General features: G+C 39.3%; 1 protein-coding gene across 1 annotated transcript in view; it reads right to left on the bottom strand.

The window, feature by feature from the left end:
* Positions 1–16,494, bottom strand: part of RELN (reelin) — a 263,525-nt gene that overhangs the window by 92,364 nt on the left and 154,667 nt on the right. The window contains exons 11-16 of the mRNA XM_088533254.1: positions 12,517–12,662; positions 8,267–8,418; positions 5,886–5,998; positions 4,406–4,614; positions 1,397–1,525; positions 196–305 (exon numbers count right to left, since the gene is read on the bottom strand). Of these exons, the coding sequence (XP_088389380.1) occupies positions 196–305; positions 1,397–1,525; positions 4,406–4,614; positions 5,886–5,998; positions 8,267–8,418; positions 12,517–12,662 (859 nt within the window). The remainder of the gene's footprint in view (positions 1–195; positions 306–1,396; positions 1,526–4,405; positions 4,615–5,885; positions 5,999–8,266; positions 8,419–12,516; positions 12,663–16,494) is intronic.

Genomic DNA, 16,494 nt, shown 5'->3' on the forward strand with positions numbered 1-16,494 from the left:
AAAAGATCGTCTTTTCAAATGGCAGAATTCCCCTCCAGTTCAAAATGTACTTGTTAGCAAGAGCATAGAAGAAGAAAAGCGATTGAGCAAACTGAAAATCTTGCTACCTGTGATTCTGGAAAGTATGCCTTTACTTGGAGCAGGGCATAAAAATTTACTCATTTCATGTATTACGACTATGATAAGAATACTAACTATTATCGATTGCCCACATATTTCCAAGGATTGGTCCTGTTTGTCTCCATCGAATCCTGGTGTCACTTGTTAATGCTGCATTGGGAAGGGGAACAGTTATTCGGCTCCACCTGAAATACATATAACACAAATTCTAATTCTAAGTCGTTAGACAACTGTATATTTTGCAAATGTGTTTACTCTGTGAGAAAGCTTTGTGAGAACTGTTAATTCTAAAATCTGCTCACATGAAAATTAAAAAATATGGCTCAATATTTTCATACAATAGGATATGAATGTTATTTACTACATTATAAATCCTAGTCTTTTTCTTTCTGTATGAATGCATGAAGCCATAAGCTATTTTCCTCCAGTGGCTCCTCCATCACAATGAATATCTTTGAAATTGCCTACTGAATTAAATCTTTTGGTATGACAAGCTCCACTGGGTGGGAACAGTTGGGAACGAGAAGGGGGCATAGAGGATTTGGCCCACTACCCCTCTGGGCTGTCATTCTCATATGCTGTACCTGCTACATGCACCAGGGTTAATGACTTCTGTGAAAACGACTCAGAAATGGGGGTTCACCAGATCATAGCAATATCCCCACAACACTTTCTTCTCGTGGTCATACTCATGGCATGGTACTCCTCTGAAGTGGCTATGGGAAGTGGGATACAGTGAGATGATGGGATTTGCTCTATGCAAGAACTTCTCATAAGTTCATTTTGCAGTCAGAACAGTACCACATACATTTAATAAAAGCAAGGACAACTCTAAGAATGCAATTATAATAACAGTCTCCATCTGCTGAAGTACAGAGACTTTCACTGTAACCCGAACATTGGAATTCCGAGCGAGTAAAGATGTCTGAGCATATAAACAGGGCTTTGACTGATGGTTTCTCTCAGAAGAAAACTTTTATGGTTTTGACAGGGTATAACTTTTCTTTTAATTACCAGTATGTTGTCCTCAGGGTTTTTTTGTAATTTATGTTTAGCGTCAGAAAAATAATATTATACCACAGAAGCAGCCTCATATATTTTAAACTTCATTACTGGGCAGCCAGAGAGATCAAAACACTCCTTTTCTGCTGTCCTTAGCTAGTCAAAAATGAAAAATTACAAGGGGGTGCCTGCTTTGCTGCTTTCTTGTGTCACCTATAATTCACTTCCTTTTCTAATCTTGCATCTCAGTTATTTTTGCAGACAATACTCTCACCCGCTGTAATTTTCAGAGGCGTAGACGGTGCTGTGAGGAAGATGAGGTCCAGCACATAGCTCAGGCAAACACTCTGTATGAAGCAAGGACCAAGAACGACCATGGTTGGTTGAAAATTCCAAGCTGACACTAATGAGGGAAAGAGACAAGGAGGGAAGGAGAGAAGGGAGGAAGGAAGGGAAAAAAAAAAGTGAATAAACTTGGCGTAAATATGAATACAGAAATACAAATATAAAGAAACTCCCAAATCTACTATTGCTGATAAGTGATATTGAAATATGGAAGAGTTTTGAATATTTTGATTAGTCCTTGAATGCAGAAAGAATACAAATACGAAAGAAAAATGAGTTTTTAGAAAACAGAAGGGTAGCCTATGCCATACATTGAGGACTCCCTGAACTTTTATATCAGGTCTTGTTTGGCCACAAACTAGCTAGTGTTTTTATTCTGTGTTCAAACAAGCTGCTGTTAGTTCCACTACAGCTATACTGAGCTTGGTTTCAGAAATAATGAGGAGAAGAGTTGGATTCACCAGAGCCAGACAACATAATGTGGGGGACGGGACTCCCTTATAGCTGTCAGTTATTGATCAGTTCATATCTTCAGTAGGTTCACTGGTTATTTATGCATTGGGTGTCTCTTGCCCTTCTTTGCAAATACTGTCTTCTATGGACTCCTTAGTCACTGGCCTCTTACAATCATCATGCCTAAATGCAGCTCGGAAAGGCAGGCCTCATGGAATAGAGGGCCTGGCCAGGCCTCCCTGGGATGGCAGGAGATGGAAGGGGCCCTTGGAAGGGCCTGGCTGGGCAGCATGCAGGGCAGATGGACGCAGTGCAGACGGAGCACACGGGAGCCAGGTACCACCAGGCTGCTGAGCTGTGATGATCTGTGGAGGCTGCCTTCCCCCCATAAAGCCTGCAGAATTTAATAGCAAATCCCCCGAGTCAGAGACACATAACTGTACGAAAAGACTCCAGATTTGCCAAGAAAGAGACATGTGTTCTCTGATCACACAGACTAGCAATAAACCAGACTACTCATATTCAGACAGTAACAGAGCAGTAGGAAGTCTTCGAGATCATCCAAGGAACCTATGACGATGGATTATTAAGTCCCAAGAGTCCTTTGAAAACTGCAGTTTTCAAGAGACCATCACTAGAAATTTTGTCTCTGTCTGTCACTGCAATTCATATTTAAAAATACAGTAGTGACAATATATTTGCATGTAAGGAAAACCTTAGTTACCTCACATTCTGAAGATCATCAAAAAGCTATATAAGAAATTGCTTAATTTATTAAGGATTTGGAATTTTACTGCAATACTCTTGTAACATAATTTCCTCCATATAATTAGTTTGCAATATTCTTTTTTATTTTAAGTAATATCAATGGAGCCTTAGATGAGTCATAACTCATAGCCTCAGTGCTAAATTATTGGATTATAACTTTTCATTTTCACTGTAACTTGCTGAGAATATTATTTTATTAAGTATATGATCAGTGTGATATCATAAATTTGTACTAAAATTGTTTATGGAGGTTTTGACTGACTCATTTCAGTTTTAACCATACTGTTACATTGCAGGCTATATTTACTGAATATATTCTGTGCAAGTCTCTTACACTTGCAGTAATGAAAGCAGATGAATAACGTTATAGACTAGGAGAGAGGAAGCGTTACAATATTTGTGAAATACAAATAGGGTATATGGGGGGCTAGTGATTCTTTTGTTATGAATAAGCTCACTTCTGCTTCAGAAATAGTTTAGGTGAAGGAAGAAAACTAATCTTTCAAAATATATATGAATTGCCATTAGTTATTGGAATATTTAGGAGAATAGTAAAGGGATAGTAAGTGTGAAGCAAACTGGGTTAACTGAGGTCCTAGCTAATATTAGGTCCCCTCTAATACTATGGGAACATATTCTCACAAGTGTGTATCAGTGTACTCAGTAGCACTAAGGTTGCACCTGGAACATGGTGCTACTTTCTGGTTTGCCCAGTTGAGGAAGGATAGGGCAAGTGGAGGATGCCTAAGATGGTCAGGATCTAGAGCACTAGACCTAGGAGGAGCTGGGGAGCTGCCTTGTTCAGTCTGGAGAACCTACTATAACCGCCTGTGACGACTCGGAAGGCAGTTACAAGGACAGCAGAATCAAACTCTCCTCTCTAGTGGCAGGTGCAATAACAAGAGGAAATGGCCATAAAATGTGGCTTGAAAGGCTTGCATTGGACATCATGAAACACTTTTTCATTTGTTGTGCAGCACTAGGACAGATCTGTCCTAGATAACAGTGCATTGTCCTTCAATGAAGGTTTTCAAGTCATGGAAAGACGAGGGCATTGCTGACCTACCTATCCTGGCCATACTCTCACTTCTTGCAAAAGTCCCTTCCAATCACCATTTCTGTGATTCTATGGGAAAGTAAATAAAACTCTTCTTTTCCATTCTGTTAACTCCATGGAAAAAAAAATCACACTGAATCCCTTCATGAAAGGAAAGCCAGCAACACTTTTGTGGCCAGTCAATAGCCAGTGAGGTTCTCTCTGGCTCGTCTTCTAGATGAGTGCTGTTTATCACCTGGCTTGCAGGAGTTGCTTATGCTTGTGGCATCAATAATTCCTGGGAGGCTAGCAGATAAAGTTGCTGCTGTTATCTGTAATACCTTCACTCCTATACTATACCCACATTAAGAGACAAAACTCAAATTCATTAACAATTGGACCAAAAGTCCATTTGAAATCATGGGCATATGTCAGAAAAATGGACTAAGAGATGCATGTTTCAACCTGGAAAGCTGTTGAGTAGATTTCTTATTGCATGTGAGATACAGAAACCTGAGCATGTGAAGGTCAAGAGAAACACTTGCTTTTGATTAGCTTGTATTTATCATTATGAACTGGTTTTCTTCTTTCTGAGAAAACAATCCAAATAATTTAATAGATGTTACAAAACAAAATATATCAGAGAGCTGATAATCAAATGAGGAATCTAGCCAGCTGTACCTGTTACCAGGTTGGTAGGTTCCACAACCCAGGTTGATGGAAAACTGGATCATGTGAGTCACAGTGGAAGGGAGCACTGGAAGGACATGGAAGTAATCCACAGCCCAGACATTCCTGTTATGGCCTTGATGACTCTTTTGTTTCAAACAAAACTTGGTTGCAGGAGTCTGCAGGTCCGGACTAATGACAACGGAAACCAAAGACGGAACCTTAATAGAAATGAAATCAGTTAGGCTTAAATAAAGCAAAAATAAAAAATAAAAGAAGTTATATGGAGAAGTACTACTTAAAATAGCAACTTCAAGTATGTTGAATAAAACACACCCATCTTTCTCCTTGCATTATTTCTATTATCTTTATTGATCTTTTTCTACAGAAGACCCACCCAAAAAACTTTTTAATATCGTGTGCATAGCTATATGCACTGTGGGCACCAGTGCAGCTTATCACCTTACTGGACCAGTGTGCTTGGTTGCAAAGACACTGTAGAAAAGACTGCAAAGAACTTTCTGCATTCTGGGAAACACCAGTTGTTTTATCAGTGCTCAGCTGGCAGTGGAAGATGACGCTGGCTCTGAAATCTCTCCACTCAGAGTGAGGGAGTAAAGTAACTGCCTGTCTGATCTAACTACGTGAGAATGGACTAACAGCCCGAGTTCACAGGCCTGTCTGGGGAGGATGTTGTGCTGCTGGATTAAATGAAAGCACAGCTTTATGAATCTTAGCCTTTGTCCTAAAGCAACGTAATCGGACCTTTATTATGTTAGGAGAGGATGTCTGCTTTAAAACTGGTCATTTAAAATAAAAAACCCTCCACAATGAACTCAGAGTAATTTCAGATCCTATCTCTCCCCGAGTGACCCAATTAATTTTTTATTTTTTTTACAATTACAGTTTCCTTAGTCTCAAAAAAGGTTCTACACTGTCTTTCACACAGAAGCAGGAGGGGAGGGAAGCCAAGCACAATGAAACAATGCAAGTGACTCAACACAAATTCAGGCCCGAACCTCCTGTAAACACTTGTCCTCTCCAGGTCTGAATGACAGGGAAAAGGCAATAGGCCTGGGGTTGAGATCAGCTGCACTTCTAGCACTACATTGCCTGCATACTCTATAAACATACTGCAAATTAATTCATAGCACACACAGCTGTGCATGTTACATGCATTTCTTAATAGTTATCCCACCATGACAGACACTTCCAGGATGCAGTTCCTGAAAATCAAACTGTGCCTAGCAGGAGCTTGAACAGGAGCAATTATCTGGGAGGAGATGATATCCCTGGAGTTTCCAGCTGATGGCAAAAAGGACTCACTCTATCACTATCATCTAGACACATTTAAGTGCTTGGGAAGCTCATGTTTCACTGCCTGTGTGGAATTTAATACACAACATTTTCATGCCTGTTTAAAACAGATTATTTCTGTTTAAAAATGGATTGCCACCTATCTTTCCTGCTCACTTTGTTTAAGGGAGTTTACCTTATAAGCAGCATAGGTCAAAGTATCAAGAGTTATGTGTTCCTTCCTGCCTTCAATCTTGGCATAAAGTATCACATCATTTTCATGGGATTCTCCAGAATCACAAGTACCTCCTGTACAGCACACATTTGAGGGAGAAATATGTAATAATTGAAGCCTTTGATATTGGAAAGCAGAATCATATTACACTGTCATAATTATGGAAATAATTACAACCAGATGTTATTTAGTTTAGGGTATGAAACAAAAGAACAGAAGCCCTAAGGACGTAAGAACCATCTGATGAGGTAGGCCATGCCAGGGATCAAGGGCTTGACAATTATGAAAGCCTCAAGTAGCTCTCTTAATCATCTTATTAAAACCATTCTGATAGAAAATGTTGTGCCCAAAGCCATACATCTATCTGTATGTTTTAAATTCTATTTACATAGAAATGCTCTGCTTTTTAATATTTGAGGTCTCTAATGTGTGGACTAGGCCAGTGTCTATTATTTAGCGCTCACATCCACTCACACCGCATATGAAGACCTATACATACTTCTCAGCTGATTCTTTAGCAGCTGAGAACTTCCTCACTATAAGATACTAGATACTTTGCACCTTACTTGATGTACTTTATCTTCTACTGTCTGCACCATAGTCTCAAAAGGAATAGATGGGGGTCTATTCTATTACAAAAAAATAGTGACATGGTCACCTCACTAGGAAAGGGCAGGATTTCAGATATCTTCATATTCATAGAACCCAAAATACTTATTAAGCTTCTTTAAAAGAGCAGATGTGTTGGCAAATTTGAGTATAAGTTGAGTATAAGCCCTGCATTGAAGCTGTAACAAGCTAGACATCGTCACACTTGTTTGTTGTCCTGGAAGAGAATTTTAAAACAAAGTATCTGTAACTGAAACAGGAAGCTTGTCATTTCCCTGTACAATATTGGTATCACAGGTATTTAAAAAAAAGAAAGAAAGAAAGAAAGAAAAAAAAAAACAGGATGAGGAAGCTTCCTTGAATGGTCCATAAAATAAAAAGCCTGCGTATATGAAACATTTTCTCTCTCTCTTTTTTTTTTTTTTCTTTTTTTTTTTCCTGACTGAAGATGGCCAGTTCCTGGAGTGGAGTAAGTAAAACATGATCTATCGAGCTAGATGTGCATTTTTGATGAGAATTGCAGAGTAATAAGGAACATTCATGTTTCTATTCAAAGCCTCTGTGCCATACTAGCATGTATTTAATTTACAGCTAGGTGCAGAATAGGTTTTAAAAGATATCCCACTGTCCCCTGCGCCCCTGTACGTGCTGACAAGTTCTTCCCTAAGTTCATAAGGTTGAGCAAATTTCTTTCCTGTCTCTCTTGCAGGTGTTACAAAGCTTGGAAAACTGAAAAAGCATCCTCTTTTTCCTGTGCTTTATCGGTAAGTCATGTAACACACAGCAGATATATGACAGGACAACAACATCAGGACTTCTACTCATTAAGTAACACTTTTTTTTTTCTCTTGTTGATTCACAAGGTTACTTGTGGAGGTCACAAGCTTAGTCTCTGCTTCCTCCTTTATTACTACATTATTCTCTACTTTTAAACAAAAGTCCTCACCTCCTCTAAGCAGGGTGTTGAGAGAATAACCTCCTCATGCAATTTCCTTTTCAGGCAAAATAAAAGTTCTGGAAAAACACTATGTTCATATGAGTTTTGGTTTGTTACAACAACTAATTAATATGCTTCCAGTGGCAACAACAGTGAGAGGAGGCTGTGGTAGGAGAGGTTCTTTCTTACTTGTCTAATTAGCCCTAGTAAATCATCAAGACTGCACCTCATTCCAGCAAAAGAGGTCTTCACATGATCCTAGCACCATAGTTGTGCTTCTCATGCGGAATGCCACATGTAGACCCTACCTTCTTCAAGGTCTTGTAGCACCCCTGAACTTCCCTTATCCCATGGGAGAACCAACTCATGCAGCTTAGAGAGCTGTTCAGGTGGTCTAATAGTGATGTTTCAAGCTGAGCTTTTTCCAGGAACTGTAATGACCAGAGCTCCTCTGACTATAAGGGAAATATAGACACTGACATTGCATGGAGACACCCATAGGTGTCTTAATCTGGACCCGAATGTATTTAATAGATGAAAAAATGCCCAGATAAATTCATAGGAGAAAACCCCACCAAGAGTTACTAAATCCAGAACAACCTGTGTGGCTCAGGAAGGTTTTGACATGCAAGTCTAACCTAGAGCAACCCATCTTACAGCCTTATGGGTATCATAACCATGAATGAAAAATACCATCTTTTGTGAAATATTTAAAATATTTCTTAAGCAATGTGCACAACTTAATTCTAATCTTAATCGCCCCGCATGTTCTGTAAAGTAAGGAATGCATACTCACCCATACTGAAATAAAACCTTAAGTTCCCATAACCTGTGGTGTCCATATACGGAGTGCATATTTTCCTTTCTCCATCTCTGAGAAACACCATAGCTGAGCCAGACTCCAGTGTCCCACACTCAGTACCAATGGCAGCTCCAAACACATCCCACCTGCAGAGGTCAACAGTAGACAGAAACAAAACATGTTCTAGGAGGATTTTTTACACATAGCAGCTGCTTCAGCTGGTTTGGGAGATAATAAAATGCAGCTCTTCAAATATGCTGCATACAGCACCATTATTTACATATTCAATACTATGTTTTCAACTCAAAACAAATTAATATAAATATTTTAAATATTCAAAAAAAGCACAAGTTACTAAAAAGATGAGGCATTCATTTCTATTAACAAATATTTAATGATATATTGCTCTATTATCTTCATTATTTTCATGACATAAAAGCATTTGAAATATAACTGCATTCTGTTTCATGTTGTGCAATGTAAGATTTATAGATCAAAGAAACTTGAAAAAGAATATGTTCACCATATCTGCTATGCAATTATTAAATTTGTAGGTAATAGCTGAAAATACCCTCTTTTCATCTTTCTGAGCATTTAGGATAATAGTTTTAAACTAACACATGAGCAGAGTATAAAAAGACTGCTGTGCTTCTAATATGTAATGATATGATCTTTCTCATTTTTTTCTGTACAACATTTTCTCTTATTTTTATTCAGTGATAATTAGAAGAGCTGTTACCAATTTTTTAATTAAATATTTTTATCGAAAATATGTTTTCATCATGAAAGTGTTGGTTTCTTCAAAACTCAATTAAAATATTTTGAAAGCTTATGAACTGTTGAAAATTTGTACATTATTTTGGTTTATTATTTATTTGTGTTGAAATCTTAATTAATTCACAATGAATCATTTTAAAATTCCAGGGATGATGACGCAATGAAATTACTGAGAACTACTAAAGCCTGGTTGTCAAATAATTTAACTAGCCAGTATGATTCAGGATGAAAGAGAAAAGAGAGAAGTTTTGAAATCTTTGTGAGATGACAAAACCATTTCCTGTCTAGCTGTAGCAGAAATGATCTCTAGCAACAACCTGTCGCAAGGAAATTTTTTTAAAAAGACAACTAGTTAATAGTCTATTTATCAGTTTAACCAGTCGAACTATTTCAAAATGTATGTATAGGATCTTCCTGAGGGCTGCCGGTTTTCCTATTGATCTAAATCATGGAAGCCCATGAGAAGTCTGGTTGAAAACTCTGCTTGAAAACTTTAACTTTTTAAACAAAGACTCCAGCACTGTGGAAAGGAAGGTTCCAATCCTGCCTCCCCCCGACCAGGCAAAGCTGGCACTGTGGTCCTGCACAGTTAGCCCAGTAAAGGATGGATACTGGGGTCATTCCTCAAAGACCAAAGCCATGGAAAGATCACTTCTCATCCTGGCTCTTCTCAGCCAATGGAACAGCCCAAAGGATTGGTGGAGAGACGAAGTCATGGCAAGACTAGGTTTCCTGGTCACTGCTGATCAACACCTGACCTGGGCCTAGGGAGTTAGTGCTGATCCAAGGATCTATTTCTGCTTTCCTGCACTTACAGACTAAGCCAGAGTGGAGTGGAGGTCTGAAACACGTTGCACCAGCATCCCAGGGAGTTACGGGCCTTCAAAGCTGGGTAAGTGAAAGAAGTATCAGGAGGCTCAGGGAAATCTTCACATCTGAGAATCAGTTCCATGCAACTGGGGCAACCAGTCCCACTGCCTTTTATGTACATTTAGAAATCTCAGGCCCAAATGCACAAGCCATTTAGGCCCCTTATTACTGGCATCCTTATTAATTTCAAAAGCAATAATGCAAATATTTTTCTGCACTAGGCCCTACATGCTTAAGATATATATGAAATGGGTATGATGATTCCTAGAGATCTATGAGCCCTTAGGTTTTCCGAATACCATGGAAAACTGCATTTTTTTGGATCCTGAAATAGCGACTCGTTAAAATTAACCTACTGAAAAGTTATTTATAACAGACATGAGCTGAACTCTAATCTCTTAGGGAATACTGAGAATAGGGGCATCAATGTTGGGATGGACTAGATCAGATTCAACTGAGGACTTAATATGCAGGACTTTAAAGTTTCTTTCATTTTATAATTAGTAAGATTTATAAATGTACATTCTGGAATCCTTGAGTATTGGAAATGCCATAAAAATCCCTGAGGAACTTTGGTCAGAAAATTTGATCAGCTCTAACAAAATCTTTGCAGAGACTTATTAGCAGAAATGTCCCCTGCTGTGGGATGGGTTTCTGCTGGAGAAACGGGAGGCTGGATACTCAGCCTGGGTGCCAAGGAGCGAGGCCCGACTTCTGCCCGAGCCCATCACAAGCAGAGCTGGGTCAGGAATGCTTTACACTTCAGGAAACCACTCTCGTCACTAACCGGCTTCCTGCTTCCTTTGAATGCCATCTTAAAATGGTATTTTCTCTCCAGTACAGAACAAAAATTACCTTTTACATTTTACAATTTTTCGCAAAACAGAATCTTTATTTTCTGCTCAGGCCTGCTACAAACATGTACACTATGTTATCTGCTTTCTGTGTTTTTGTGACAATTCTAATTCTGTCAAACAGCATTTCAAATATTCTTTAAACAATAATTCAAAAATGTCTGCCTCAGAAGGACATTAGTATTTATTCGTGGCTGTATGTAATTTAAACCTCCATTCATAACAACTTCTCTAGGCAAATCTTGAGTAAAATTTGAAGAGCAAAAAAAAAAATAGTTCTGGCTGTGAGGACTTGGGCTGGCTGCTTAGTGCTTGAAAAGCAAAGTTACCCCTTGCCTGCGCAGGCCATCGCACAGCAGAGATTTTACGTACACATGGCAAGAACATGGTCTGGTTTATTAGATCTGATGCAGGACAAGTGCCACATGGATCTGCCGCCTGTGCCCTGCCTTTGCTGCCACCTGAGCACAGCGGCAGCCACACGTCATCAAGAGGCAGGAAAAGCAAACAGGTAAGGCACTTAATTCAGGAAAAATGGTGCCTTTGCAAACCAGGAGGTGGTACAAACATTTTAATTCAATGTTTCTACTCATGGCGGCATTTGCTATTGTAAGTAATTTTCAGAAGTTCACTCATTTTCTTGGACAGAAGGGCTCTAACCAGAGCCTGGCAGTAAAGGGTCCGGACTGACCTAGCTTAACCAAACACCAAGTCCAGCAGAGACAGGATCTACCCAAAAAGCAGATGTGCCCTAGGCAACTCTGCCATCCTGCTTCTTCAGAACAAAACAGAGCCTGAGAGAACATCCTAGCTTAGTCCATATGGTCACCAAGTGTCCTCATTTTCTTTCTTTTGTCTAAAACAGAAATTTCTGACTCAACTTGGGAACAACAGAGCTGGAATCTACATCATTAGTAGGTTGTGCAAAGAGTGAAATAGTTCACAGTGAATATTTTTTCTGTAAGCCTAAAATAAACCAAGTGTTCACAGGTAGAACGTGTTTTGAAAAGGTGCTCTTTGCCTTAGACCCAACCAAGGAACCAAGGCAGCACTTGAACCAGCTACTAATCATATGTAGGATGAAATCAGTATTACTTTCTGGACCCTTGCAGCATCCTTGCTAGCTTAGGCTTTTCAGTGTTCTTTGAAGTCCCATATATGCATTTTACATAAAAATAGAAGAATATCAGGCAGATCCTCTGCTCTGACACAGACACCAGACTGATCTCGGTCCATGTCAGGGATTAAAAGGACATTGCCTTGTTCTCCTACCGTGCCTTGAAATCCTCTTCCTCCTCCCGTAGTACTTTAGGCTACCCCACATTAGAGCCCCTGCAGCAAAGCGTGGCTCAGAGCAGGGAGCTGGGGGAAAGGAGGAGCTGGTTTGACAGGGACAGGAGTTTGGTAGCAACAGGCACCTGTGGCTGAGCAGACCCACAACACCTGTCCCTGCAGTATCACAGTATAATTCACAAGCACAACTTCCATCATTAACGGCTTTGCTGAGAGAACAGCCTGGAGACAGACCATTCCTCACGGGTTTTCTTGACTTGTTAATTCCTGCAATTATCTGTTACTTACTGCAGTGCTATTTTTTTCTCTAGCAGTCTTCCATGAGCGCATGTGGGAAAGGTGAATGTAATTCCTGGGTCAAACTTCCAGCTCCCCGGAGCCAGGCAGCCCATGTGGAGCAAAGCCGTGCATGCACGTCCTTGCACACGCGCGTGGCAGAGAGGCACTCACCCCTTGGGCTGGCTCTCAAACTCCTCTGCCCACTGCTCCTGGGCGTCCTCCGTGGAAAGGTCCACGTCGCGCGTCGTGGCAAAATTGAACTCACTGCCGGCCGTGCCATGGAAGTAGATGGAGTTCCCATCCGATTGACAGCTGTGCTATAGGGAGAAGAAGCACAAGGGGCACGTTATAGGGCTTTGCAAGGGCAGCTGTCCCACTCACACACCATCAGGGCTTACGGAGAGCCCATACGCTATTTAGCAACCCAGCCGTGCCCAAAACAAAATAAACATAAAAGATGTCCTGTCTTCCTCACTCTTTCTTAGACTGTGTCATTTGTTGGTGTTTATTTTTTAAGGCCATTTTGTCTGGTTTAGACCACCAATCATAGCTGCATGACCAAAAGCAAATTTAGCAGAATATCAAATATTGCTGTGGATGTTTTGTCAGCAATAGAGGTTCATGCTGTGAAACACATGGCATCTCTGTGCCTGACGCCAGCAGAAGTGTTTGCATGAGAAGTTGTTATTTAAAAGCTTTATGGAATTGTTTGCATTCAAAGAAACAGAGAAAAAAGTGGTAATGATTAGTGCTAGTGTTTTTCTGGGGGAAATCTTGGCCACATTAAAAATGAAAACTGATTTAAGAAACGATTAATTAGAATGACTCTCTGTTCTCACTACTGTTCAGCAACTGAAAAACAGACACATTAATGCTAAATAATATTGACCTTTTCAGTATCATCTAAACAGTGTGCTCCTGTCTGTGAAAGCCTCGTAACTTGCCAAAGGAAGCAGGATGGTCAGCTCAGCTGCTCTTAAAAAGCTTGTGGCAGTGCCACATCAGTGAATAATCAAATTTTATAGAAAGGGAAATTTGGGGCAAGAAGTAAAAACTTCCTGATACATCTTTGTCTATGTGATTTTATAAACAATGTAAAAAATAACACATTTAGTCACATTCCATAGCTCTTCTTTCATTTATCACTGAAAAAAAAGAAATATCTGAAATTGTTGATGACTTTATGGTTGCCTATAACTTAACAATTAAATTCATGTTTAGTAATAAAATACACATGTCAGTGGACATTACTAAACAAATATCTGAGTACTTAAGGTGTGAATTTAGTATATGAACTTTCTGGAATATAGTTGTATGACAGCTGCTCTGTGTTTTTATCACTGAATATCAGTTAAATACAGTATAAAAATGTAAAAGAAAAAATGTTTCAATTGCTGTTAAATTATTTTCCCTCCAAACAAAGGTCAAATCAATAGCAAGATTTTGAGATGTTCTCAAGTCATCGGTTATATTTATCACATAAATTATACGGGTTTTGCCTCAGTTCTTTATTCTCTTCCAACTTAAGCTGCTAAATCTGAAATGACAGAAAAATATAAGCATATTTTGTAACTAGGAAAAAACACTGAAACAGGCTTATATTTTAATTCTCTTTGAAAAACACTTTTTGTACTATGTAGTTTTTTATAATTGACTTTTTGTGCCCTCATTTAATACTTCTTTCTCATATGTATTACTAGCACCAGGAATTTAAGAATAATTTCTGCTCCTTGCTTTTCAGACATTTGCTGAACAAAACAGAAATGGGCCTTTATCTGTCAATCAAACCTCTGCAAAATTCCTTTTATCCATAAGAAGTCAAAATAAGCAAATACAGTAAAAATAAAGGCTATGATAAGCCTTACATATTTCTGGGGAACTGTTACATGTAAGTATACATGTAGATATAGATATAGAAATATATAGAAATCCAGCTACACTAATGTCAGCTATCTAAATAAAAGCAAAACAGACATAACCTCATTAACACTTAATGCTTGTATGCCCCTCTACTGTCTAGCGGAATATTTACTGAAATGTGTGTGTTGGAGGCTCCTTTAGGTTGAGAAGATAAATAACTAGGCAGTCTGGCGAGACGCAGCAGCATCATTTAGTTCATCAGTTCTATAAAACCATCTTTATGACTTTACATCAAGCTACCCTGTCTTTATGAATTGTCAGCCTCTCTGACGACCGCCTTGTTCCTGCCTGTGCAATCAGCACCCCTCAGTTTAGTCTTAGCTCCTTGTTTCCTTTTCTTTTTCCTTCCTATGTTTCAAGCCATCTCCACCTGCAGTGGCCCTTCCTGCTCTTTTCCATTCGACGTGCTGCAGAGAACCAGGGCACAGAACAATGATCCCAAACCTTCCAGGGGGGCTCAGAAAGCTCCCCAGGTCCCATGGATGAACCTGCTGTGGGCAGTATCCCCAGCTGCGTCAGCCTCATCCAGCATCCAAGGGACTGCTGACTGTGCCCAGCTATTTTATGGATTAGGAATAGGGCTTGAACAGACTGGGGAGAGAATTGAAACCATCAGACTCATTTTCTCTTGGGTTTGACCCAGGATGCGAATCCAATGTAAATTCCAGTCTTTAGAAAGTAAAAACTGAAGTATAATTTGCATACTATGCTGCCACTTTCCCAAATGAAAGGCTTTACACTTGCGGTGGCAGTCTGTCTACTTCCATTATTTAAGTACAGAATTTTACAGATTTTCGCAATAAACTGAACAAGTACTCTTTTTTGAAACTAGGTGGATGAAATTCTCCCTAAACCATAGATACTGCAAGTATCTCATGTACACATAGTTCTCTCTTATCCAGTTAAGATTTAGTTAGTTCTCTGCTTCATTTTTATTTGCACTCAAACTATTTCTAAGATAACAAATTAGGAAGATGAGTAAAATTTTTAAATAAAAGCAACAACATTTAGGATACTTCTTGTTACCACAGAAGCTGTAGTTACAAAAGCAGACCTCAGTTATGCATTTAATGGGAGATTAGCAATACACGAAACATTTAAGTTTGTCCTTGCACGAATTATAACACTAGAAAATTAAGTACTTTGAGAGGTAATATTAATTTAGAGAATAAATCCTTCGGCAATCCTTTGACAACTCCAATAACCTTCACTGAACTAAGTTTTCTCTCAAATTACCTACATAATAACATGCAAGACTTGCTGACACTTGAAGGTAGACACTTCAAAACAGCAGCTACTTCCTATTGCTTGCAGTACGAGTGGGACTATCATCTTGCAATAACCAAACTGCTGTATTCCTAAATAGACAACCCTTCCCTGTTGCCAAAAGGAGAGAAGCCAAATTGTGTTCAGGGACTGTGGTCATCCCAAGGGGGGGGAAAAAAAGGAAAAACATTAGTTTAATTTAATCTGGCACAACCAACACTATTATTCACTAGCTGCAGTTGTTAAGCTATTGCTTCATATGAATAGAGCAAAATGAAAATTGGTTGGATGTATTCCCATATCTCAGCATGCTTGGATTTGCTTTCAGTTCAATCTTCATTGTGAGTTTTAGGGGGTTTCTAAAGTTTTTCTATTGAATAGCTATAATACCACTGCTTTTTTCCCTACTTCCAAGGGCCTGCAGGGCAGATCAGCACCCACTTCCACCATCTCTACATGCACCATCATGTGGCTTGCTTTTTCCTGACTGCCAATGCTTGCCACTCTCTCTGCTGCAGAGGTGGCCAGACTTGCATGCCCTTGCCCATTCTGCCCATCATGCTTAGCAAATTCTCCAGAAGACCTTCAAACACTTCCTTAAAAATTTTCTTAACAAAGTTTGTCATTGATTAGACTGAAGAATTCAGTGTTTACAAGGATGTGCACTGTCACCTCTTACTTGCACTGCTTCTTTTTACTCGCACATCTCCCCAGCCCCAACTTTTTTTCTCTTGTCTTATTAATGGATCCCAATTTTCTGTGACACAAGACATCTTTCTGTTTTGTGTCTGAAGAGGCAACAGTGGTATCATTCTTGGCCAGCCCCTTCTATCCTACTCTATACTTCTTACAGTAAATATCTTCTACATACAGTTTTTCACCCTCTTTTGGCGGGTGTTTTTAGGAAAACGTCCTGATCATCTGAAATTCAGAAAGTTTTCAATTAGGATTGTTCAAAACTAT

Source organism: Tinamus guttatus, unplaced genomic scaffold, assembly GCF_059628265.1.
Source record: "Tinamus guttatus ecotype Peru unplaced genomic scaffold, ASM5962826v1 Tinamus_guttatus_pri_ptg000489l, whole genome shotgun sequence".
Classification (NCBI taxonomy): Eukaryota; Metazoa; Chordata; class Aves; order Tinamiformes; family Tinamidae; genus Tinamus; species Tinamus guttatus.